The following is a 25695-nucleotide window of genomic DNA, read 5'->3' on the forward strand; positions in this document are numbered from 1 at the left end:
CCAAGAAATCTATCTCTGCAATTAACCCGACATCAAAGCCCACATTCCTCTTCCTCCCCATCTTATTCTTCTGCACGCTCTCTCTCAGCGAGCTGCACGATAACACCATCACATCCGCAACTGTTCCTCCCTCCCACATAGATAAGGACGACGATTTTCCCCCCCATCAGCCTTTTCTCTCTGATCTGGCTCGAAGCCCTTCATTGTGAGCCGAGAGGAGCTTGGAAATAACACGCGCTAGTGGCTTCTTTAGAAGATGAAGTTATTGGATTTGTCTTAAGTTTGATTAAAGTTGTGGGGATGTTGTCAGTCATTGATGTAAAGTGTTTGAATTATCAGCATTTTCTATATCCAACAAGACCATCAAATCAACCAAATCTACGTCTGATGTGAGAAACATTTTTACTTCTGTTTTTATCTCCTGCCATTATACACTTAAAAAGATATAATACAGATTGTTGATGTTCGAGGATGTGTTGGCATAAGTAAGAGTTAATCGTTAATCTTGTGTCGAGGGGAAACTCTGCTCTAAGAATTTCTTTTGTTCTCCGACAGATCAATATTTGTGAACACGGAGTCACTACCAAGGCTTCGTGCTTAAAGACTAAAGAAACAGAACTGGAATAATACTGACAACAAAACCGAGCATAATGGGAAAAAAAGCTCATCCCGCAGAGCCTGAATATCTGATTCATCCACACGACTGATATAAATAGACCCCACACGTCTTGAATCGTCTCTGCCCTTAAGCGCGTGTGTAATCTTTTCTAAGCGACGACAAGTGTACAATTCCCCCAACCACTGATTTATTTTCACTCTATTAATATTTTGCCATCAATGTGCAATCATCCGTTTAGCCCGTGACAACCGCTGCTCGGAGAAAATAAGAGGGAAGTTGGGCGCTCGAGTTAATTGTATTTATAAAATCCTTTTCATCTCAAGTCTCACCTCTTCCCCAAACTCATCTTCTCCTCGCGCTGCAGATTGAATACAAGACTGTGTTGACTTTACAAATTTCAGTCCCATTTTCTTGATGTCTGGTTCTGCCAGACATTTAATTTAACTGGAGTTTTATGTCTTTTTAAAAATTTTCTCATGCCCCCACACAGACTAGTCAGATCAGTGTAAGTGTTAAACTCACTGTGCTCCAAATATGAACTGATCATTAGCTGCACAACATGTAAACAATATTTATACAGTATTACACAGTGTTATACAGTATTTCTATACAACTGAATTGTCATTGTAAAGGTTGCTTAGTTCAGGTTTGTATTCGTACTTCTACCACGAGTTGTGGAAACTGGATACATCAACAATTCATCTGTTTCTTGCAGCAAATACTTGACAATATTTCATCACTTTTAACAAACTGCTTCAGCTGTTAATCTCTTATTTTTTGCTAATTTAACTGCTTATCCATCACATTTAACTATTTCAACTGTGAATCCATTATTTCTAACTGCTATATACAACAAGTATTGTAGCTATTTATCTATTTTGAACAGACTTAGCTCTTTAATCATTACTTTTAACTTTTCCAGCCATTTCTACTTTTAACAATTTTAACTATTCCATTTCTTTGTATTTTTAACAGTTTTCTTATTATCACTTTTAAATGTTCCAGATACTTATCCATTACTTTTAGCTGCTTCTTGTTCTCCTATTGAAGCTTGTTTATCAGTCAGCACTCTCAGTTGAAACAACACATGGTGACAACACTTGACAGTATAAGCAGCCGTGTATTGTAAATACACATAAAAGCAGCATCACATCAATTTCTTCTATTATGTGACTGTGTGTGTGTGTGTGTGTGTGTGTGTGTGTGTATATATATATTAGTAATAGACTTTATATGTTGAAAATGTAGAAGCTGCTTTTTCGGAACTTGTTTTTAAACTATTCTGAATGAAATGTGATTTAACAGCACAAGACTTTATAATGAGATTGTATGCCACCAGCGAGGGCATGTGTAATACCAGTGTGTCTTGTTTTAGTTTCACTGAGCAAACACAGCACATCACTGATGAAATTAAAACTTACCTGTGGTGTCAAAGTGAAGAGGCCATGAATCAGATCAGGCGCAGCTGTCCCACATCTCAGACAGAGCGAGAGGAGCTTACAGTCTGCTGAGTGGCGTGCATCTGCATACTCATTCAAATAACTCCCGATTCTTCGAGCCTCCTCGCAGAGCGTTACACATCGCCGTCAATCAGCCCCCTCTTCTCCATCAGCGCCACCTCGCCCCTCCCCTGTGTGCACTAAAACGAGGAGGAAATCATTTATTCATGACACCCGGCATCAAAAATCAGTATTTGTCTGAGTCTGATTCACGGCAGTGAGGGGATATTATTAGACACACAACTATGCCCTAATGGGACAACATTTCCATTCCCAAAGTTGAAATTGCACCCACAGCTCGCTCGCTCTCATTCCACGGAGCGACACTGTCTGTGGCTGCTGAGGATATGGCTGTCACTTTCTGCAAACATTAGCAGGACATAGCTGCTCCTCGTGTGACACAGAGCCTCTGTTGAATGACACATTCGATGGAGGGCTGGCTGTTAGACAGTACACACAATTACACATTGTCGTTGTGCGTATTTGACAAAGTGATGCAAATAGTGAGTGAATCATGAGTCACTTGACCCCTGCTGCAGTTACATGGCAGATTTACTGACAGTATTTTTGCACAGGACAATCATCTCAGTCATTACTGAACCATTACAGATGATTATTCTGTCCTAAGAGGATCACAAATTAGCTCATCGGCCTGATGGAGAGATTCTTGGAAAGTGATGCATACACCATATACGGAGGAAATGCTGAGATGTCAGCAAAGTGAGTGCAGCTGCCCTCAGTTCAGCCTTTGCGAGGTCCTCCAGCAATTTAGTGCTGCACTTAGACAAGGATGGAAGGCTTGCAAGAGAAAGATTAATTAAAAAAGAATGGATGCAGCAAAACACGAGACTTTTTAGTCCCTAGTGTGGTTTAAGCAACAAAACATACTTTTCCCATAATGCAGCTCATTCAGGATTTTGTTTAGACTTTAAAAAAGCCCCTAATGAGCCACAACCTGACTCAAAGACAGTTCCATGTAGGCGACAGTGATTAAAGGTAGAAACAAATTAATATTTTTTAATTTCTAATGAGACCCAAGGTTTATACATATAACTGAGTGCTGTTGGAATAATTCATGAGAACATGTGTTGATGTGGAAACACTGACATGAAGACAGATAACCACACCAGCATGAATATTATAACGTGATGGGAGCTTTTTATATAAAGGCTATGCAACAAGTGATATTAATAGATAATTGTTTTTTTAATGAATGCCACGATAAGACCTCATCAACAGTGAACTTACCCAGCGAACAATAATAAACAGCATTGTTGCACCAAACCAGTGACGGAAAATAGTCCCCAACAAATGTCCAACTGTTTTTGAAGTTACTGAGCTTTGTTTGGAACTGAAACTTTATTTGTGACCTATTTAAAAAAAGTGGGTTTGGACAGAGAGCAGCATGCAGCCTGAGGAAGTCACAAAGAGTTGGTTGTAGTTATTTCAAGGGATTGATTGACAATAACCCGTATAAACATGGCTGTGAACGAATGAATGATTCTGTCACTGAATACATATTTCGTGTTAAAGTGATTCAGTTCAATCCACATTGAAACCATTCAGGAGTTGTTTCTTTTGATGGAACAAAACGTCCTGCCAGTTGCTCCAGTGGAGCAGCTCAGCAGTGAATGACTGCTGTTCCAGCAGCTCTGAGGTGTGAATGTGTCAAACTGTACATCTGTCAAACAAAGTGCACCAGAAAGAAACTGCAGAAAGCTTAACTATAGTGAGTACATTCAAAAATAAAAGGTAAAATAACTCCAGACGGTGAAATTTAAATTTAGTAGAATGAAAGGGTGTAACTTTGGGTTGAACATTGGGTCAAATAAGGTCAAAAACACTCTGGGTAATTTCTAAATTACTACTTATTACACTTGAAATCCCTTTGAAATAATAAAACAATAATTTGTGCATCATAAAGAGATAATACCAAGTAGCTTTTAGGCAAAGTATAAAAAAAATGAGGATATAGAAAGTCTTTGTTCGTGCTGCATTAACTGAATCGAGAAAAACAACCACTTTATCATAACAGTTTTATTTCTAAAAGGAAATATTTTTCTTTCAGTGGGATGATGTGATTATTGGGGGTCCTGCAGGTCGGTATTGATTATTGGAGGGGTCATAACCCCCCCAACCCCCCCCCCCATCTAATCTATCTATTCATCCAGCATCTATTCCCATTCTCAGCAATGAGGTTTTCAAACTTGTGTTGCTGCCACAAGAATATTTATGAAATATCCGCTGGAGTGCTACCAAGCAACACAAATGTGTAAAGCGCAGCCTAGTGATAAATAATCCAAAGCTTGCAGAGGATGAGAGAGACGGTGAGCGAGCCTTGTCGCTCCACACACAAAAACCTATTCTGTTTTGCTCCCAAAGAGAACTCAGACGCTGTGGGTGGAGAAAATCAATCTAGTCGACCCAGAGAGTGGGAGAGGAGAAATGAGAACCGTGAGAGGCTTTGATTATTGTGATGGACTTAAGTCAGCTCTGCAAAACAGCCACTTCATACGTCTCGGCTGTTTATCAAATCAGAGGAAGCATTTGCATCACACTTTTCCCGCACTTGTGGCTGCTTGGAAGGAAAATTAGCGAAGGAGCTGGTCCCCTAGATTCTCAAGAATTTGACATTTTGATGAATAGATTTTCAGACGAGTCTCAACTCAATCCCCTCCTCCCCCAAAAGAAAAACTCCCACACAATTAATTGAATTGCAGCTGTCAGGAGCAATAGCTTCAGTGAGTCAACAGAGCTGCCTGGGACAGATAGCCTCTGTCCACAGGGCTGCGCTGCCTTTTCAGCAGCTCAGGACAAAACCCACAACAGTATAAACAGATAATACAGGGTTTAAATGACTGGTGCCCTGTGGTGATGATAAAAACACCAACCACATCCATAGGCCCCACCCTGTGACTAGATTCCTCAAAAGTAAACATGCAGCAGGTTGTTTTATAGTCAGCTCACCTCACATCTTGCACTGTTCAGCATGTTCGCACTTAAGTATCACACATGGATCCGAGGCCGCAGGGGAAGACTTATGATTGAATATAGTGTGGATAATCGTGGCTCCTTGTGTTTGAGGTGTGTTTGCACGTTTGGGGTGAATTTGTGGGAGCAAGACCCCGGCAGGTTTTCTGCAGGTTTCAACAAGTTAAATTTGAGACTTAAGACCGTATTGAAAGACTTCTGTCAAGAAAGACATATGAAGGAATATCTGAGTCCCATTATTTCTCATGTTACATGTTATTCTTGTTTTTTTTTAAATATTTTATTATATTTTATTAATATTTTATATGGCTTCAGCTCCCCCCACAACCCTCAAAGGATAAGCAGTAAAGATAATAGTTGGAATCTCAGCCTTTATTTACTTTTTTTTTTTTTTACACTTTTCAATAATGTGGAAACTTTCTACCCATGAGATCAAGACCAGTGCAGGGAGGAGACCTTAACTTCAGGAAAAGGCACTGACACAAATTCTAATTTAGTTACACATATGTGCTCAGTAGATGGCGCTGCTCATCACTAGAGGAGAGTTGCCCTTCTTCCCTCTCACCTCAAAACATGTTCAGTTCAAAGCAGTGACGACCAGACTGTCTTTTTCCTCAGACACATGTAGAACTTTGTTTTAGGAGTCAGACGAGCCTGCAGGTTATTCTTCAATGTTGGTTTTATTCAATAGATGCAAAGAACAACAGCACAAAGTCCCCGTTCAAAAGATTGGAGATGTGAAGAGCTGTGCTGAATCTGAACAATAAACCAAAGCATCGACACAATATTCATAAACAGCTGAGCAAAAACAACTTGAGTGCTGCTTTGAATATGATACCAGCATGTTACATAACAAGTTGCAGGTGTTTTCCACAGGATTGGCACTCTGGCGGCTTCAGGATTAAGTATCCACAAATCACACATCATACACTCAACACATCAATCCAATCTTATTTTAAATAACACACCCAGCATTCACTCTGCGCTACATACACAAGTTTCAATTTGGTGGCAAAACATAAGAAAATACATTTATATGCACTGTATCGCTCATCAAGTGCTCATGTCAAGCTTTTTTCATTGTCATGAGAAGGAAACTTAAGTCTGTTGGAAATTCTTTTGTATTTTGATTCATCCATTTGATTCCATTGATGGCGTGATACACATAGATATAAAAATTGGTGATGAGTACTTTGTTAAGCAACACTTGGAGGATTCTATCTAGCACAGAAGATAAAGGCAACATTTGGGACTGCTTCTGAATGCAGTCAAAGCTGTCTACCAGAATTCATGTGTTCAACTTATGATTGTGACTCGTAAAATTGCGTGTGTGTTGTGCTTTCTTAGGACTGTGTATGTCTGCATCAGTGTTATCAGTGAAGCTCGTGTGTTTGTGGAGTGTGCAGGGTTGTTATATTGGTAATGCAGCAGTGACAGCTGGTTGAGGTCAGTGGTTTTGGCTGGAGTGCGGCTCAGGATTGGACTCTGCCGTTGCTTCAGCCTTGTGATGCATTTTGCTGAGGTGTTTGATCAGGCTCTCCAGTTGAGGGTTCCCCCCACACTGCTCGATGAAACTGTATGCCTCCACCTCCAGGTCACGCAGAGTTTGACGGGTGTAGGCAAACGAGCCGATCTTCTCCAGGTAGTCCACGCAGTACCTTTTGATGTCCATGTTCTCCGTGCGCTGCCTCAGGATGTTCTGCACTTGGGTGCTCTCTGGACGCGACCATATGGCATGAATGATGGGAAAAGAGAACTTGCCCTCTGTGAGGTCCTCGCAGAAGCTTTTGTTCTCGCTGTACTTGTGGGAGCTCAGGTTGGCGTAGTCATCGCGGATCTGGAAGAAGAGACCCAGTGTGTCCAGTAGCGGTTTCAGGTCTTGTTTCCAATCTGAGAAGAGCTGCATCAGGCCCACAGCCAAACCAAAGAGCCCCCCAGTTTTCTGCAGCACCATGTTGCGATATTCCTGCTCAGTGGGACAAGTGTAGGTGTCCCTCCAGTGGATGTCCAGGCCCTGGCCACGGTGCAGCTCCAGCAGTTGCTGGGTAAAAATTTGGACGGCCTCGGGATGCTCCAGGGTTAGCACCTTCTCCAATCCCAGGAAGTAGACGTAGTTGGCTGAGTTGATGACGGAGGGAATACCGTAGATGCTGTGGGCCACGGGGAAGCCACGCCGCAGCTTGGAGCTGTCCTCTATGTCATCTATGAGCAGGCTAGCATTGTGCAGCATCTCCGTCACCTGGATGATCACCTAAAAATCATACAAACAAATCCATGAATGAAAACATCTAAGCATTCCAGGTATTATTGCTAAAGGAAGAACTTTCTTTCCTCTTGAACTAGTAACAGGTTCTTAGGAGCTTTGTGTAAATTATGCATTACAATGTGTAAACAGCAGAGGGTGCCATGTCTACACTCTTGTCTTCACTGTTCCACCAAGTCTTAAATAGTTGTTGATGAATGGAAGCAGGCAGTTAGTCAGGGAGAATAAAGAGTTCAGCGGAGACACACCGCAGGCCTGTCACAATCACATTCAGATTAAAGCATTTTATCTGGTTTGCTTTAAAACTCAGATGTGCCGGAAAGAAAGAGAAGCAGAGACAGAGCGTGTAAGCGAGAGCAACCGTGGCCTGATGAGTTTACAGGAAATGTCACATGACCAAGCTGTAAGAGGTGGGGCCACTGTGTCCTCTTAGTGCACTTTCACCTTCTCTTTAAAGAGAATGACGAGGCCTGAGGACTTGACGAACTCCAACGTCTTTGATACACTGCGACCCTGGAACAACCACAACACACATGCACTGCTGCGGTGAGTAAAGGGTATTTGGGGTATAAGATGCTTGCTGAACTTGTGTCAAGAGTCATTTATCAGTGTAGCACACAGACATACTCTGTGACACATCCTGTCTGAAAACCCAAGATGGCTTTGTCTCAGGTCGGCATTTGACACTAAGCAGCCAGGGTGTCAATCAGGTGTCTGTTGTCCTGAGCTGGCAGTGCAGCCTGCTGGAGTGCTCCGCTGATTTAAAACACAAGTGGTGTGGCCTGGTAATGAAAGCTGTTTGTACGGGGCTGGGGGAGCACAAAGAGACGCTCAGTGGATCGGGCAGATGGTCAAGACTGGGCCAGCTGAGCAGTTTATCCGCCAAACGCAACCTTTCCCTCGGCAGGGTCCCCGACACTTGCTCACCCTGCAACCTCAGTGAGCCACTCACAAGAGAGGAGTGAGGGGGTGGTTGGTAGAGCTACAATGAATGCACACACAAACGAGGGAGGAATATTATTACATAGAAGACAAACACACAATTGAGGATTCAAAGGCTCATTGCTAACAGACTGTGGCCTATGTGAATTATAAGTCTGTGCTGTAAAAAAAAGTATATGGAGAAGGACAATTTAAAAGGGTGGATTAAATGTGTTACAGATAATGTTAAGATGTTGTGAGATGGAATTACTAGAGGTTTTGGGCAACAACTGCATGATTTCATAGGGGATATTCCCTTTTATTCAAGTGGACATGAACCCTTTCATTAATGCTGTGCTCCATCTTTGTTTACTCTGACCTAGTATTGTCTGTATTGATGCTGACATCTCTGCAGAAATCTGACTTGTGTTATCTCTATATAGATACCAAGTCTTCATTTTTTCCAGTAAGTTTGGTTTTTGAAATCTAATATTTAACAGTTCTTCTAAAAATAGACTGGACATATACATTTTGTTGACTTGTGTACCTAAATTATCCAAAATGTTTCCAACAAAAGTTTAAATCCACAATTTGATCAAGGTAACTGGACGTTTTATTTTGGTCACCTTTTCAGTTGTGTCACATCCACTTAACCCGTGGCTTTGCCTGTCTCTGCAAAAATTTCTGGGCCAAACGATGTATGTGAAGGAAAAGCACACTGCTAGCCAGTTGACTGTTTGTTTTGTGTTGCACAATGCACACTTGTAATGGATCAAGATTATTCATTGTTTGCTGTGTAATGTGAATTCAACTCATAGGGGATATTCACTCTAAAATGTTATTTCTCTGAACGAGTGTCGTCTATACTGATGCTTAAACCTCTGCAGAAAGCTGATAAGTGTTATCTTTCTACTACGATTAGTCATACAGACCCTGTAGTTGCAGAGATATACTCTATTCATTGTGGAGGGGCCTGGGAAAAGGACAGCTTTTAAGAGGTTCAAGAAAAAAAAGTGTAGTCACCTGCCAGAATTGACCAAAAATAAATCTGGACCCCAGAGAGGTGTAAGAGCCTTCACTGCACCGAGAGATGTCATTGGTCATGACCAGAGGTTATTGATGTAGGAACTCACTGTTTGCCAAAGCTACAATCAGTAATCCATTAAGAATGTATTGAATCCTTCACAACAAACTGGTCCAGTATACTGAAGGGGAAATACTCTAAAACAGACAAGTCACTTATGTGCACAGATAACCCTCACTCCATTAGAAGAACTACAGAAGGTGCTGAGTTAACCACCAAAAGTATGTCAGACAGCAGGACTAACAGGGTCATGTAACACAGTCGTCCTGTGACACTCACTGGACTGTGACTTCAAAAGTCATGGTGTCATGAATCTAGAACAATGGTTGTAGTGTTTACATGTAACAAAACAAGGCAAACGTCAACTAGTTTCTGTACAATTCTCCATAAACCAGTTTAATCTTGAGTTTTTTTTAAATCACGTCTTACATGGATTGTTTTTGACATTGTATGGTTGAGTTTAAATATGTAACCTAGGCCACGAGGGGTCTCTCAATCAAAACAACAACATGATGCAGCAAACAGGAATAAATTATCTTGATCAATTACGAGGGACCAATACAAACAGTGGAAGAAAAAAGCAGTCAACTGGCTTACTGGCTACCAGTGCCCTGGAAAATATATCAGAGGCAACCAAAATAAAATGTTCCATAACCTTGAATATAATTGGGGATTTCACAGAGTTTGAAAATTGTTGGATAATGTTAGTAATGTAAGTAAACAAAATATATAACATCTGTCACGGCAGGTTTTAATTTGAATAAGGAATTGTTACATACAGTATTACATCTTGAAGCCAAAGACAAACTTTTTACCATGTGGACAGTGGAGCCCTGACCTAATTAATGAACTGACAGTACAGGGTGATCCTGCAGTGTTCTGTAGATGAGGTGGACCAGCTTACTAGAGATAAACAAACCTTCACTGTCATCAGAAAAAAAGAATACACTTCAATACCACAACAGAGGAGCTACTTTAAATTGTGAAGCTCATATATTTAATCAGTGCGGCTGTTGTTTATTCATCGACTAAACTGATCACAAGATGAGAAGTGTCAGTATATATAAGGCTGACTCTACCATTTCCTGGGGAAAAAAAACCTGCTATGCAAATATATCACAAAAGCACTGTCTAGCCTGATCAGCCCTTATTGCACAACGATTTATATACCATCACAACTTCTTATCTGGTCTGTGCAATGATAATCCTCTGCCACATTACAGGCTGTATAAAATATGACCTGTCTGAGAGGGATAACTTAATTATAACAAGAAGCTCTGAGCCCGAGGCAGAAGACATTCCCACGAATGACACATGCTGTCAAAGTGAAAGACGGAAGGCAGCATGTAAGAGCTAACCTTTTCTACACTGTCAGAGAGAACAAGAGGAAGCCAGTCAGCTAAAAGGTTGCAAGGCAACTGATGTGTACAGAGGGAATTTCCTACTACACAGCACACAAGCACATACAGGGTTTGAAAGCAAAAAAAGAAAAACACTGCAAAATGAATGAGGTTGTGTGCCACCATCACTGCCTCAATCTATCTGAAGGAACGGTTGTTTCCATGGCGGCGACTTCTTTGCAGCAGTGTGCTAATGATGATGAGAGGAGTGCTCTCAGTCTGCATGATGGGTTCAGCAGGAGTTTACAGAGCTGCTACACAGCGATAGAGGGGGGAGGGGGGAGACAGAGAGGGCAACGTGGGGAGATAGTTCTTTGATGTATGAGGTAGATTAAACCTCAAGTGCCTGCTGTACAATAACATGGAAATTCTGTCTGAGGGGGAATTATCAGGAGAACAAAAAGAGAATCTGGACACAATCTGTGTATCAAAAACTGATCAGTCAAACTCAAGTTAACATATTGTAGCCTCCAGGAGCACATGAGCTCCTGCATTGAAAATGTCAGCACTTCGGTGAAGAATCACAGCTGCGTAGAATGTGATTTTTTAAAAAGAAATCCCACTTTGAATTTTGAATTGCTCCTTTTTAATTTTGCAAACTGAATTGATTAGTTTTGAAGACATGCAGCCCATTGTAATAATAAAGTGTGAGATGGATATTGTAGTGGTGAGAGGGTTGAAGTGACAGGTGTGATCTATAATATTCAATAATTCATCTGCAGAGACTGACAACTTTATTAGTTTTTCACATGCAAGCACTTGTTTACGTTTTCTTTTTTATTGAGGACTGAAAACATGTAATCATGATGGGTGGGGAGCTTTTATTATACAGCGAGACTTAACATGCTGCACTATGACACTAGGTACATTCAGGCAACACAGATTTGTCTCCATGTCTTAGTTACTAGATGAGGGACTATGATAATGCTATGAGTATTAGGTTAATGGCCTGATCTCACAAAGGGGGCAGTAGTGAGTGTCCTTCTCAGTAACACCAATAAATTCCTGAATAGTTAATTTGAAATTATTTATGAGTGAGGAAAAGCATCAACGCCATCACCCGGGATAATTCATGGTTCACTGATTTCTATGAGTGTGCGTAATATGGTGCAGCTTGATGAATTTAGGGGAATGCACTCTACTGGGTGCCAGTCTGGTTTAAACTGTCAGTTACACACTCTCACAGGAGATCGTACCCGCTCACCACAGATACATAGAGCAGAAACAGACAAGAAGAGTGTGGCGTCATGCTCACTATTACATGTCAGTGTAACATCAAACTAAACTAAACTTTAAAGCTGCTATTTCAGGGTAAAAAAATTGCAGTACAGTTTTAAGGACAGACATCTGACTTCCAAATTAAAATTTTTAAAGGATTAATATCATGTGGTAATACTTTAAAGCCTTGGGAATCAACTCGATTTCACAGCATCTGGCTCGACAGCAGCTCACATGAAGTAAGTTAAAAAAGATTAGTGAATAATTTAATGACACCTCAACTCATGAGGACGTCTTACTTTCACTCTCTCCGGAAACACAACACCACTCTTTCTAATTAGAAACTCAGCAGATTCCTGCTCAAATATTTTTTTGTTCTTTCCAGATGATGCTGAGGAATGAGAGGAGAGAGAACTTCTGCCATTTGTCTGAGTAGTACTTGTTGGAGGGGTGAGTATCACATGACCAGCATGCGCACACACACACACACACACACACACACACACACACACACACACACACACACACACACACACACACACACACACACACACACACACACACACACACACACTCATAAAGGCAAAGATAGATCCACAACATGGGCAACAAGACAGGAAACTGAGGAGAGTGAAAGTAGATTTTCACAGTAAAGTGTATCTCATACATTTTTTGTGCCAGACACGTTCTAATACAAAACAAAAATAATTATTTTAAGTATGGAAACTATAAACATATAGTCACTGTCCGTCTATAAGTGAGTGTGGAAAATCTATAATGTTGTTTAACAGCAAATGCTATTAATCTTAACAGAAATGATAAACACTGTTTTTGTGGGAAGGTTCATCCTCTTCAATGAATGGAAATTGTATTATGGTTCTATTGTATAATTTATTTGTTTGTATTGTGGCCAACAGTGACATTTCCAGCTGGCACTGTTTTACTACCCTTTGTTTTACTTTCCTACATAATTTGGAAAAGAGCTGTTAATGATATTAATAAATAAATTTATTGTTAATGTGCCCCTGATGAGCAAATAGAAAACCCTGAGTCGTGAGTTGACACATTTAAATGAAACAGTGGTTGTAACAGCAAACAGAGAACAAACAGTGCAAGTTTTTTTAATGAACCCACAGTGGGCAAATTTCACTGATTCTTTGAATCATAATACTAATGATTCAAGAAGCAAAATTCAATAATTAGTGACTTTTTAGAGAATAACTACAGTCATTCTGTCGTATTTAATTTAATTTTTGTTTCCTTATTCTCTTTCAAGATTAATAGCAGCTCTTGTTTTTCTGAAGATAAGAAATGTGTCTTGCAAATGGTTCAATAAAACCCTGAAGTGACGTGAACACAACACAGCACCTGATGTCTTGATCTGACACAGCTTCATGAAAGCTGCTGGGGCTGCTAGCGAGAATGCAAATGTTCAAGTCAGTTGCTACAGACACTTTTCAGAACTTTGACCGCCAGCCTCTGAGTAAAATGTCAATAGAGGAGGGTGAAATTTCTCTGGATGAAAAAGAGGTTTCATACATGTAGAAGATGCCTACAACGATGTCAACTTGGAAAGTTCTCTTGGTGATGAGAGGTGATGTCATTGTTTATGTGCTGTAAACAAAAACACTGTGCTTTCCACAGTGGATTTTAAATATATTGTCTTACAACTTGTAGGCTCTACAAAGGCACTATCCCTTGCCTGAATGTCTAGGACATTTTAACTGTTGGTGATAACGCATCTGACCCGAACAATCTCCTGCTGTGTTCTTCATTTGTGAAAGACAAACTACAAAAAAATATACAAACCTAATTTTCAAGAGATCTGCTGGCATTCATGTCTAAAACCAACTTAAATCACATCAAGTGATGTCCATTGTTCTTCAACTGGCTCAACAGCCTTTCACCACAGCAACACTTGATCCTTTTGATTTGTTCCAAAAAATCTATGATGTGGTCATTGACTTAGAGGAAACAGGCAGTGCCTTTATGCAGTAAAACCTCCCAATCAGTTCTTAAAAACAGCTAATCTACTGACTACATGTTGGGAAAAATAACAGACTAATGTATCTCCCAACTCTGCAGCAGGAGCATCATCTACATAACTAAAAGATCAAACAAATATAGAATGTATTCCACTTGATCCTCAGCTGCATCAACATCCCAAGCTTTACATTTATATTCAGCTGAAAACACACTGGTTGCATTAAAATATTAATTGCTTCAGGATGAACACAGCATAATTTCACTTGCCTGGTCCCATCTACAACAATATACCCTCTGAATGTTAAGAGACTTGAAATGGCTGCTTTCTCACCTGCAGTTTGTCCTCTGGAACATTGAGCCAGTGGTTGAATGCTTGGGCCAGTTTTGTTCTCACTTGCTTTCCTGAGGAGAGAGCAGAAAACAAAATCTCAATTGTTTTAATATTTAGACATATGGACTATAGTCAGCAAAGAGAAGTAAAAACTGCGTCCTCCATAAGAACTACTGTAGCAAATCATAAGCTCATCCTGTGTTAAACAATGGAGTCTTATTGCTGATATTAGTATTTTCCTTTTAAGTCTTTACATCACAGATATTTGTTGAGGTCTTTATTGACACAGCTAGTGGGCAATAGCAACAGACTCCCAAAGAAACAAATGTTCATGACCAGGGGCGCTGCCAGGAATTTTTAAAGGCTTGCACCTGTCTTGCTTCTTGTGGTTCAATACTAGTACAATATTTACTGCTAGTAAATTGTACATGCAACAGTCTGCATACAGTATGCAATTCATTATTTGAATTCAGGGGCCCTTGGAATTGTCCTAACTTTTCCCCCCTATTCATGATACTGACCTCACCCTCACTGTTAGTTCAGCAAGCATCATCTTAACAGAGTAATTATCAGCCTCACACAAAAGCAGCAGTGAGCGTGGATTAACATGGAAGTATGACAAACTCCCACGTTTAAAACCCCTGAAATTTAAAGTCAATGATGGAATCATATGAGCCTAAATGACACAGTGCAACATTTCTCCAAACTGAGACTCAGTGGACTTGTCCTATTTACTTTAACACATGAACCTGTGGTGTTAGATCAGTCACTTCTCCACAGACAAAAAGTGACAGAGCAGACCTGAAGAAACAAATAATAAAGGTGGTCTCCTAAACTGCAGCAAATGAGGTGGTTGAGACAACTTAGCCTTGACAATACTGAGATGTTAAACATGTACATAGCTGTTTATTTTTTTACAATTTAAACATTTTCAAACTCTTATTTTATGAACATGTCTTGTTCAAATCATTGCCCCCAGTTTCAATGGTGAAAATAACAAACATAATTTAGGCCTTGACAGCATCATTTCTAGAACATATTTGAGACCATATGCTGCTGCCAAAACACAGATTTTTAATTTAAGTGCTACATCAGACAGATGTCGTGCCCGCACAACTTAAAACATCATGTAGTTTGATTACAGACTGAACTGTTATAATGGATTAATTTAATGCCTTTACGTTCAAGCTCATGTAATGTCTTCTGTGTGTACACTGCATTATGTAAAGGCTGTGATGGATCTAAGGCTCATTAGCAGCATGCATGGCTCTTGATGATCTTTCAGCTGCATCCCTCTATGACTCCCACTAGTCAATGAAAAAGACTCACCTGGCAGTTGCAACAAGTACTTGTATGGCTCCAACAGAATTCGCTCAGAGGCTGCTCCTGAGTCACAATCCATTGCTTCAAATGTACAAAAATCTACACTGGAGGAAAAAGAAATGTTGTAAGACTGTTGTTGGAGGATGAAGTGAGCCAGATGATGTCACCTGGGTCCTTCAATGTGGTAGATCTGTACTTAAAGATGTCAACTTCATCACCCAAGATTGATATTTATAGCTGGTCTGAAAAGGGCCTAATGCAGTGCAGAAGTGAATGGTCTCTCATAGATCAAGTTAAACCAAACAGATGACAAATGACATGCACACAAAATCCAAAACATTACATCCTATAACTAGTAGGAGCTAGTTTTACAAAACCACAGTGACAGATGAGACGACCAGAGGTTTGTCGCTGTGAGGAATAGGAACGTTACATGCATAGTATTTTGAACTAAATTATACACAATATACAGGATAAAGTCATCTAGTAATCAATATATGATACAGTAAACTATACAATATATGTTGCCGCTGGGAGATGTTCCATGCACACCAGTCTCATTTCATGTCCCAATCAGCACCCCCCACCCACAAAATGGACAGGTTTTGGACCATACGAATACTTAACATCTATCTTATATTAAAAACTATCTAAACTGACAGCATGGGGAACCAGTCTTGAGTAGATACAGCCATTACAGAACACATTTCAGAATGGAGATTATATACAGGGGAAAGCTTTACTTTGAAAACTGCCCTTTTCATCTAAACCAAACAAAGAATTATAGGTATTGACAAATGTGATAAATGAAGTTCATGACGTAATGAACTGGGAGTCTGACACATGTGCAGAGTCATGAATTCCCTCAAGTATGGCAACACATTCATCACATGACTAGATTAAGTTGTGAATCACACAAACTGATGAGGAGCGAAGCAGCAATACTACTAGAAAGGTCCGGCTGTCATAAGCAGTACATCATTCCAACCAATAAAAAACTGACTCAGGAAGGCAATTTATGTTTAATCTTATAAAAGCCCCAAAATACATCATACACTTCAACTATAAGTGTGAAACTGGTGTTTTACTAAAATAACAATTCAGCTCAAAAAGAACCATCCACTGAAGCTTATTCTCACTAAATTATCAAATTAATTATCAGACTACTGGAACATTTTCTGTAAAATAACATAACGCTGCATGATTTCCACCAAGTTAAAATACAGAGACAGTGCAACATTGTATTGGGGAAGACATGTTCCTTAGTTTTTTAACCAAGTCATCACAGATGATAAGCTGGAATGTAGATAAAAGTGTTACTAGTTTAATAGGGGAAATGTAAATTTGAAATAGCTAACAGAAAATATAAATTCATTATAATAAAAATAAAGAAAATGCAAATCCCAGAGCCCTGCAATAGACCTAAAACTCTTTATGCCACCACACTTAACATTGCATATAATATTATATATTATAACATAATTTGCCATCGAGTTTAAATATCACTTTAAAACAACCACATTTCAAAGTTCAGTCATGTCTCTTCCTTCCTTACACTCGGAAGTGTTGACACTTTTTATGTTGAAAATTTGCAAAATAGAACGTATGAGTTAAGTAAAACTTAGAAGACAATTCAAATGAAGTTTAACTCACAAAGACCCAAATTCTACAAACATCCGGCTAATTTCCTAGACACCACCCACCTTCGACGAGGTCTGTCTGTCTGCTGACAAGCCGGTCCTGTGCTGCTGTTAGCCACACTGCTAACTAGCATTAGTAGGCTAAAACATACGCGCCGGTATAGCACCGTTATAGCATTATTTTTCTTTCCTTTACGAAATTTAAACTTTCCACTATATCGCTAGTCGACAGAGGCACACGATATTACTGCCACATGCACACTGTCATAGTATCTTTAGTCCCGTGTGTCACAGGCTAACTAACCGGATGCTGTGCTAAGCTACCGCCGCTACAGCCGATCAGTGTACAAACACCTCTCAACACAAGCTAGCTTAGAGGCGGTCCATATATGCGCCTCGGTTTCCTCACGGAGCAGGCGCAGGGTGGGTGGGGAATGGAACATGGGTGCCGCGGACACTGTGTTGCAGTTATCTACAGCACCCTGTAACTGACCCCGCCTTTTCAGCAATAGGGGAAAAAAACGCGTGTCTGCGTTGTCGGGACAGCCTGTGCAGCAGATCGAACACACCGTGTGTTGGAACGCTGGGGGTTGTAGTTTTTCAGCAGATGACTTCACACACTCCACTGAGGATATTTTTTCTGCCCGATCGACCAATCATCTGGCGCTGAGGCGTTTCCCTTCGGCGCGACATCCAATGGACGAGCGTGGATTTGCCGGAGGCGGGGTTAGCGTGGCCGTCAATCGCGCTCGGGGGGCGGGCAGAGGATCACACAGAGCTAGGCTAGAGGAGCTACTCGAGACAAACAGCAGCGCTCTGCGAAAACCCACTTTTACCATCCGCATCCAGCGAATACCAGGAGCCGACGAGAAAACCTCATATTCCGCACATAAATGTCCGCATGGATTACTGATACCCTTTCGTCGACGAGCAGAAGTGTTTCTCAACTTGACGGCGTAGGTGAGTGTTGTTTTTGCTCGGTAAAAGCCATCGCTATTTGCAACATTTTTCACCAGCTCGCTTCTTCCCCCTGCTGCTACCATGCCAACCTTGACGTTAGCTAACTTGTTAACTAACGCTGCGATGGGATTTGAGGAAATGAATGAATTCGTAGGCGACTGTGCCGGAGGAGAGCTGTCGAGAATACAGAGACAACTTGCTCGGCTCGGTAACAAAGTTACGGTGTTAAAGCCAGCCCGGATTAAGATGGTGAGCGCAGGGAAAGGTTATGCTACCCCCGGGGGTTGACCAGTCGCGAGCCTCGCTGGACGAGCACCGCCGGGTGGGGGGGTGTTGTGTTGTTCAGCGGAGGAATCCTCGGAGGGGCTGGTCGTCGCCTGTCTCAGCCGTCAAAAGTGATATTACACGGATCTGCATAAGCCCGACATCGCCGCGGGATGTGATTCGTCGAGTTAGCGGTGTGTAGTTTCGCAGGTACATGGTACATCGTCGGGGGGTTTTCTTTTGTGTCACCACCACCACACCAGTGTCGTTAGCCTCTCACGGTCGACTCGTCCCGGTGTGGGCTGGAGGAGGAAGACGGGCAGGCTTGTGTCGAGGAACTCACCCGTTTGATCGGTCGTGATATTGGATGTGAGGTGGACTATTTTCCCCTCTGCTCAGAGGAGACTATTCCCAGTGTTGCGTGTGCGTGACCAGTATTTTTTACAACATCACCGCGGCTGCAGGAATCACGAGGGGGAAGCTTTAAATGGAGTCGGTGTTTTAGTTGACCGTGTGTTTTCGGAGCATCGGGGGGGAAAGATGGTCGAGGCTCGGGCTGTTATTGTCGGCGGTGGTCAGTCACTCTCCAGCGGATCGTCTGGGGCGGGTGACATTGTATCCTCCGCGGATCGCTCACCGACACAAACGAGGGCTGCGACCTTGGCTTCTCTTACGATAATGAAATGTTGTGGGTATTAACGAGATGTCGCTGCGCCTTTTTTCCACGGCTCTCCCCGCACAAGCTTGACCTTGTTGCGAACCGCTCCGTCGACTTGTTTCTTTGTCAGGAGCAGACCTCTCTCAGTCAGCGAAAAAGCCAGACCAGTCGATACGGGGAACATTTTGAGGAGAGACAAAGTGACTTTTTCTGTTTCTCTCTCGCTGGACGACTGACTCCTCTCCACTCGGCCCAGCTTTCTGTATTATTGAATATGTCTCTAAAGGTCTGGGTTGCGTTTGTCTGCCCACAAGCTGCGTGTTGTTGCCGCTGCTGTCGAGTGCACTCTCCGCAGAAGAGCAGCGCACCGAGACGAGGCACAGAAACGAAAGGGGTAAAGGAGCAGCCGCCTCGAAGCAGGTTGTGTTTTTTAAGAAAAAGGGAGAAGACAAGAGACGCTTGACAGAAATGGCTGTAGCGCGGGCAGGTGAATTGTTAGCACCGCTCCCGCAATCCCCAGTGTTTGTGCGCTGAAGTGTTGTAGCCGACTGTCAGCTACAGAAATGGCGTCATCCTCTGCTGTATAGCCAGTGCAGTGCAGACAAGCAGGCACAGCACGCTGCCCGACCCACAAACCCGAGCACCCGTGTGGCTCTCACTGTCTATCACTCCTCCACAAACCGCCACATTATCAGCGCGATTGTCACCCGAGAGAGGGGGGTCGCCTCTCTGGAAAGCGGCTGGTTACTTCGTGTTTGCCCGCCCTTCGCAGCCACAAGCCCCGGGTTGACTGCCTCCCTCCCTCCCTGGCTGACTACAGTACACTGGGCATTACATAAACGGCTTTAAGGGCTCTGCGAATGAGAGTGATCAGCCTGCCACGGCTTTACTTCGCAACACAGATATTGTTGGGGAATGTGGCTCGAAAGCTCAAACACGCATGCCATCAGCCCACTGCATTAGTCAGGCTTATTTAAGCAAATGATCGTTCAACTTTTAGAATCAATTACAGCTTCGGTTCAGAGTGAACCTCGCTTTCCCCCCGGGAAGAGATTTCATGTGCAGACGATGTGTTGCGTTCATCCACCGCCCAGCTTCTCTTTTTTTTTCGCGTGGCATCCAGAAGAAGTGATGTCATCATAACATAACCCTGTGTTATTGTGGCAGACTGAAGTTGGAGCCTTGTGTGTGTGATGCCTGTAACAGCTTCTCCATCTTCTGTTTGCAGCCACAGATTCGTCACACTGGTCGCCTAGAGGACTCATTGAAAGATGAAGGTATGGCTGGTCGTTCATTTTTTTCCATGCATGTAGTTTGATGCCACGGGAAACTCAATCCCTCCATCCATGCTGCTTGTCATTGTCTTTTAACTTCTGTATAAACACGCCATAACCACGCAATGATAACTTTACAATAACTTTACCAATAGAGCACAACAGTGCTGCAAGAACACAAACGGTTATAATACATAAGGAAGACAAAAGAAATATACTAGCATGGTACCTCAAATGATGCCATAGTTCCTCAGACGATTCATGCAAACGCTCTCGCCTACCAAGTTTTCAGTCTAGATTCAGAAGCAGACCCAAAGATCGTATGGTAAATATACTAATTTCAGTGCTTTTATATGCACTCTTTCATCATTTCATGAATAAGTCTATAGTGTGAACTAAATGTCAATTTTGTTTTTGTTAAAACACAACGAGGTGAATGTCTTGGACAATGGCCAAAGTAATACATTTATTTGATAAGCATGGTATTGAGTTTCCAGTGGCGGCAGCTGTATTTGCAAACACAATCTGGGATCTGTGATGTTGATGTTATGCTTTGTTATTAAATTATGTGCTGAGATAGTGCCCGGAAGTGTTGTGGTATATGTGAATTTCATTTTTTAAACTGCTTTCATGCAGTGTGTAATCTAAATCCCGTAAGTTATGGTGAATAATACTAATATACGAATATTCGAGCAATTGAAAGTGTAAAATACACAAACTATTCTGAAGCTCCTCCAGCCCTGTTCTATTTAAAATAGTCACAGCTGTGATTGTTAGAGAGATGGGCTGTGATGCCAGCTATTCAATCTTTTCCTTTATTGTCAGGGGATCAGCGTTGTGACAGTTGTTATGACTGCAGGCTGTTGTGTCACTTGTTGTCATGTAAGCCATATGTAGACTACTAACTTTGCAAAGTCTCTTTACTTTAAATTAATTGGTGTGACATCAAGAAACTCTGAAAGAATGGTGTGTTGTTTGTAAAATTTGATATATAGTTTGACATGCTTGTGGAGCGAAGAATACAGCAAGTAGAAGATGTGAGCATTTTGTGATGGAACACTTGAACTTGGACAAATTAAATGTTGATTCTGGTAATGATCTGTTGTCTTGTCACTTAGCTGTTAATGGTGTTATGCCAGTTGTGGTTATCACTATATCAAACTATACCACCACATGCTAATCGACAGTGCTACACATAGAAATCTGGTATCAAAACTGTTGCCTGTATCTATACTTGTCCTGTTAGCAATATTGTCATGAACTGCAGGATAATTTCTGGATATATAATGAGTTGTTTGTTTCACATGAAGGTAATGGAATTCTGATTGCCATGACTAGAAAAGCATTTCAGTCAACAGAGCCACAGATGATATGGAAACATGCAGAGTTGGCAGATACCTCCCTAATTCTCACCTTAGGCTAGCTCTGCTGTTTTACTTCCTGCAAGTGTCTACTTGAATAAAAATTAACTTATGAAAATTTTTTAAATGGTACATGACCATTTGGCAGTTATTATCCTCTCCAGCTTGATAGCATTAACCTTATATTAGAGTCTGATTACACTCACATTTGCTTATCCAAATAACTACTTCAGGGACTGCAGCATTCTCATTGACATTGGCATTTGGTTTAATGTTGTAGCATTTGTTGTTTTCATACCGCTACAGAGTCGTCTGACTCTATCGATGCTAGAGGAGCGCTCACTTATTTTATCACTGTTACATGAGCATCTGCTCTATGTCTAAACTTTAAATTGTACTGTAACTAGGACAGCCTTTATTATGCATTTCATGTCTCTGGCTTTAGGTCTACAGCCTTTTCTTCTCCAACTGCACACTGATATGTGCAGGATAAAACACTCAGAACATTAGACATCATAGGAGTGCACAAATTCTTTGGATAATTATTTGAATTCTTGAGGCTAATTCATTTTAAGAAAAATATCATAAATGCATATGCTTGATGTCCTTACTTGAAGTGATCTGTTGCTCTCAACTATTGTGCTTTGCCCGTGACCTAGGTAACCTAGACATGATCATAATGTTCACGACTGTCCAAAACCTCTCAGGTGTTGAGTGTAGATTTGCGCATTGTGCACATTCATTTCCTTTAAGTTGAAAGCTGTATGAATTGACTGTATGTAAAGGGTATCTTGATTTATTCTCTTGTCTAGTTTAGTCAAAGCGCTTTACAGTCACATTCACCCATTCACACACATTCATTCAGCCTGTCTATACATAATGCTTTTTCTATCGCACACTAATCATACATCGGGGGCACAATTTGGGGGTTCAGTATCTTGCCCAAGAACACTTGTCATGTAGAAGTGGACGTGTCAATAGTTAAATTAAAATGGCACTCAACAAATTGCACTTATAAGGTTTAGTTTACCTCTCAATATAACAAATAATGCAGATGGTGTCATCAGGGATAACTCAGCTGAGTTTGAGAATTAAAATTCAAAATGTACAGCATGAGTGACAAACTCCTGCTGTGAGAATTATAAGAATTTATAAACTACCAGAGGTCTCCTGAAGGATGCAATGACATTTTTGCTTTGGAATGTTTTTGGAGCTTGGACCAAGTTCGAGAGCAAAATTTAAAATATAGCTGCTGCTTCGATTTTGACCATTGTGTTTATGTGTCTTACTTACTTTTATGGAAGAGTGAGAGAAGAACAACTGCTTATCCAAAGTTACCCCGAGGTTGCCTGTGAAATACACGCTATTAAGTGAGGAGGGAATGTTTTCTGTGTGTTTACCTGCAGGTTGATGTGTAGGTGTTTAATTGATGTTGAAACCACCAAAGATGACATAGCAGTATTTAAACCTCAAAAAAGTAATAAGGCCCCAGTGTGCGCTGTAACTTTTCAAAGGGTATATTCAAAAAATGTATTTGCATCACGGAGTCATTTGTAAGTTTAAGGCCACATGTTGATAAGAGGTCAGGATGTGTGTTTCTTGAAAACAATAAGCATTTATGATTCATGAGATCTTGTCTAAAAGTTATTTAGAAATTCAAAGGTGGTATTTTATCACAATTTTCAAGTGTTGCGAATTCTGAAGGAGAGGATTTGCTGGCCTGTCCTAAATTTGGGGGAATAAATGGTAAACAAAAGGTTTTAAGATTTTTTTCGCCCTAGTTTAAAGCTATGGCATTGCCAAGGCAACTCCTGCTGAAGCACCAGTCACTGGAATTGTGGTGACTCTGTTTCGGACAAAGAGGTGATTCACAGCAGGATTATTGTACGTGTGAGCGAGGCTGGGAGGGAGCTTAATTCTTTCCTGCATGCCTCTTGCATGTTCCTTTGTTCGGCCTACAAGCCTATTGATTATAGCACAATATAATGGGTCAAAACGGTTTATGATATTTCAGTTATGCTGACTAGTGCCTGAATGGTCTTTATAAAAAGCTGCACATTTGTATGCTTATGCAATGGATAGTAATTTTCACATTAAAAAAAAGTTAAAATCTAGTAAATATGATTTGATTTTATTGTTAAACATGGAAATGTTGTTGAAGTGTGTCATTGTTTCCACCACACCAAGCTCTTCATTGCATCATTTTACATTGTTGTGTAGCTTCAAACATACCAACATGCAATAGCAACACATCCATCCTAATAACAGCACGTGCCATTTTAATTAGTAAACTTGTCTTTAAAGTCTCTGATCTGAACAGCACACTGTACATAGCAGCAAGATTTGCCTGTAATCTAAATAGCATTATCTCTGAGTGATACTAATTATTAGTTATCAGTATTTGTAGAAGAAGAGTTGCATGCTTTAATATAACAACACTACAGCACTCATTTAAAGTGAACCATGTCAGTATAATGTTATTATATATTTGTCACTATTGACCCATTAAAACATGAACAGCATTTGTATGTTGTTACTGGTCTAGCAAACTACTTACAAACCAATAATAATGTGTCATATGAAATAAAATGATCATACAGTATTAAGTAATGTCTGAACAAACACCAGTGTTTGTGCAACTTTAAACCTCCCAGAAGGTCAATGTGTTTACATAATGTGCTAGATTGACATCACCAGAGTTTGATGGAGTCATGTTACTCCCTGCATAGCAACACACAAGTGGTTTAACAAGTCTAATGGAGATAATATGTGACAATATGTACAGTGCAACATTGGAAAGGGGGGGGGGTGCTAAGTTTACTAATCATTAGCAAAAATCTTTAGCATTAGCCATGCAGTGTGCAGCCATGCAGCATTTAATAAGCGGAGCATCGCTGTCGCCGTCTACAATAACAAATGTGCCAGTGGTATGTCGCATCAGCTGCAACTAATTAACATGATGGCAGGTCTAAATTGAACTTGGCTGTTGTCAGTTTGTGTGCTCTCTGCTCACTGCTATCCTGTCAAAGATAGTTTGTCAGAAAAGAAGTGCCTCTCTGTAACACAGCTTTACAACCACGAGAGTATCTTGTGTTTCTGCAGTGCCAACAAAACCGAAACCAGGGTGAGTCGTCTTATATTTTTTTTGACCATGACCTTCAGCGTTTGGATCCAGATGCTCATAAAGGTGTGAGATTAAAAAGTCTGCAGCCGTGTTATTTCAATGTGTCTGATACACAGGCTATTCAGTCAACATTTAAAAGAAGCAGATTCTACCACACCGACCCTAACTGGATGACAATGCAAATTTGTGGTTTGTCAAGATTGAACTCTGTTACTTGTGAATCTGCTGGAGCTAGTTGTACAGGAACGTGATGTGAGTGAGATGCTGAAGAAATATATAAACCAGTGCAGGAGCAATTAGCAAGGGTTGTCTGTATGTTTGCATGGGACAGTCACGGAGAAACAGTCTGTTGAGCAAATGACCAGGGATTCCCTGAGCCTGTCCCTGATGACAGATATAAAACAAGCTTATACACTACAGTGATTTACAATCCATAGTTAGCACACCACAACCAAGTCGTCTTTATCTCCTTTTTCTGCGGCTTTAAGCTTCCGATAGCTGCCAGGAAATGTCTTTTTACTGAGCTGCAAATAAAAATGCTATAGTCATTCATGCTGTCCAAAAAATGCACTATAAGCAGTGGCTTATTTCAACTCACACTCTGTGGACAGGGCTGTTAAATTTTTCATGACCCAAGACCTCTTTATTGAACAGAAAGGAATCTCATTCAGCTGTTGCCGGTGTCACTCCAGGATATTTTGTTTCGATAAAGCTGGAATGGTTTCATAGCCCTGACTGAATGTAGCAGCTTTGCCTGTTTGTCCTTCTGACTAGAAAGG

The 25695-nt window shown here is 41.0% G+C and overlaps 2 protein-coding genes across 14 annotated transcripts in view; one reads left to right on the top strand and one right to left on the bottom strand.

Annotated features, from left to right (window-relative positions):
- Positions 1 to 5770: 5770 nt before the first annotated feature.
- ggps1 (geranylgeranyl diphosphate synthase 1) lies at positions 5771 to 19527 on the bottom strand. 3 transcript variants are annotated; one of them, XM_020106662.2, is made up of 4 exons: positions 18843 to 19527; positions 15642 to 15739; positions 14313 to 14383; positions 5771 to 7360 (listed from the first exon to the last, which is right to left on the bottom strand). In XM_020106662.2, exons 2-4 carry the CDS (start codon positions 15712 to 15714, stop codon positions 6557 to 6559), a joined length of 948 nt encoding a protein of 315 aa, XP_019962221.1. In that variant the 5' UTR covers positions 15715 to 15739; positions 18843 to 19527; the 3' UTR covers positions 5771 to 6556. The 3 variants fall into 3 exon arrangements, with proteins under 3 accessions (XP_019962221.1, XP_019962219.1, XP_019962220.1); XM_020106660.2 differs by lacking the exon at positions 18843 to 19527 and adding an exon at positions 17339 to 18053; XM_020106661.2 differs by lacking the exon at positions 18843 to 19527 and adding an exon at positions 17339 to 17666 and having other exon boundaries at positions 15642 to 15734.
- The window catches only part of arid4b (AT-rich interaction domain 4B), a 49957-nt gene continuing 32065 nt past the window's right edge, over positions 7804 to 25695 (top strand). For 7 of the 11 annotated variants that reach the window (XM_069539269.1, XM_069539271.1, XM_069539273.1 and 4 more), the window contains exons 1-2: positions 18094 to 18235; positions 20386 to 20434. In XM_069539269.1, coding sequence (XP_069395370.1) covers positions 20429 to 20434 — 6 coding nt within the window. In that variant the 5' untranslated portion in view covers positions 18094 to 18235; positions 20386 to 20428. Of the gene's footprint in view, positions 7919 to 12380; positions 12446 to 18093; positions 18236 to 18384; positions 18485 to 20385; positions 20435 to 25695 lie in introns of those variants that run through there. The other 4 variants (XM_069539270.1, XM_069539272.1, XM_069539277.1 and 1 more) reach the window with 3 other exon arrangements.

This window comes from Paralichthys olivaceus, chromosome 14 (genome assembly GCF_024713975.1).
Source record: "Paralichthys olivaceus isolate ysfri-2021 chromosome 14, ASM2471397v2, whole genome shotgun sequence".
NCBI lineage: Eukaryota > Metazoa > Chordata > Actinopteri > Pleuronectiformes > Paralichthyidae > Paralichthys > Paralichthys olivaceus.

Excerpts from the sequence above, each read along its gene's own strand:
- ggps1 (XM_020106660.2), bottom strand. The coding sequence starts at position 17,409 with ATGCTAGTTAGCAGTGTGGCTAACAGCAGCACAGGACCGGCTTGTCAG. Across the intron at positions 14,384-15,641 it reads GTACTTGTTGCAACTGCCAG|GAAAGCAAGTGAGAACAAAA; the intron begins GTGAGTCTTTTT and ends CTCTCTCCTCAG. Across the intron at positions 7,361-14,312 it reads TTCCAGAGGACAAACTGCAG|GTGATCATCCAGGTGACGGA; the intron begins GTGAGAAAGCAG and ends TATGATTTTTAG.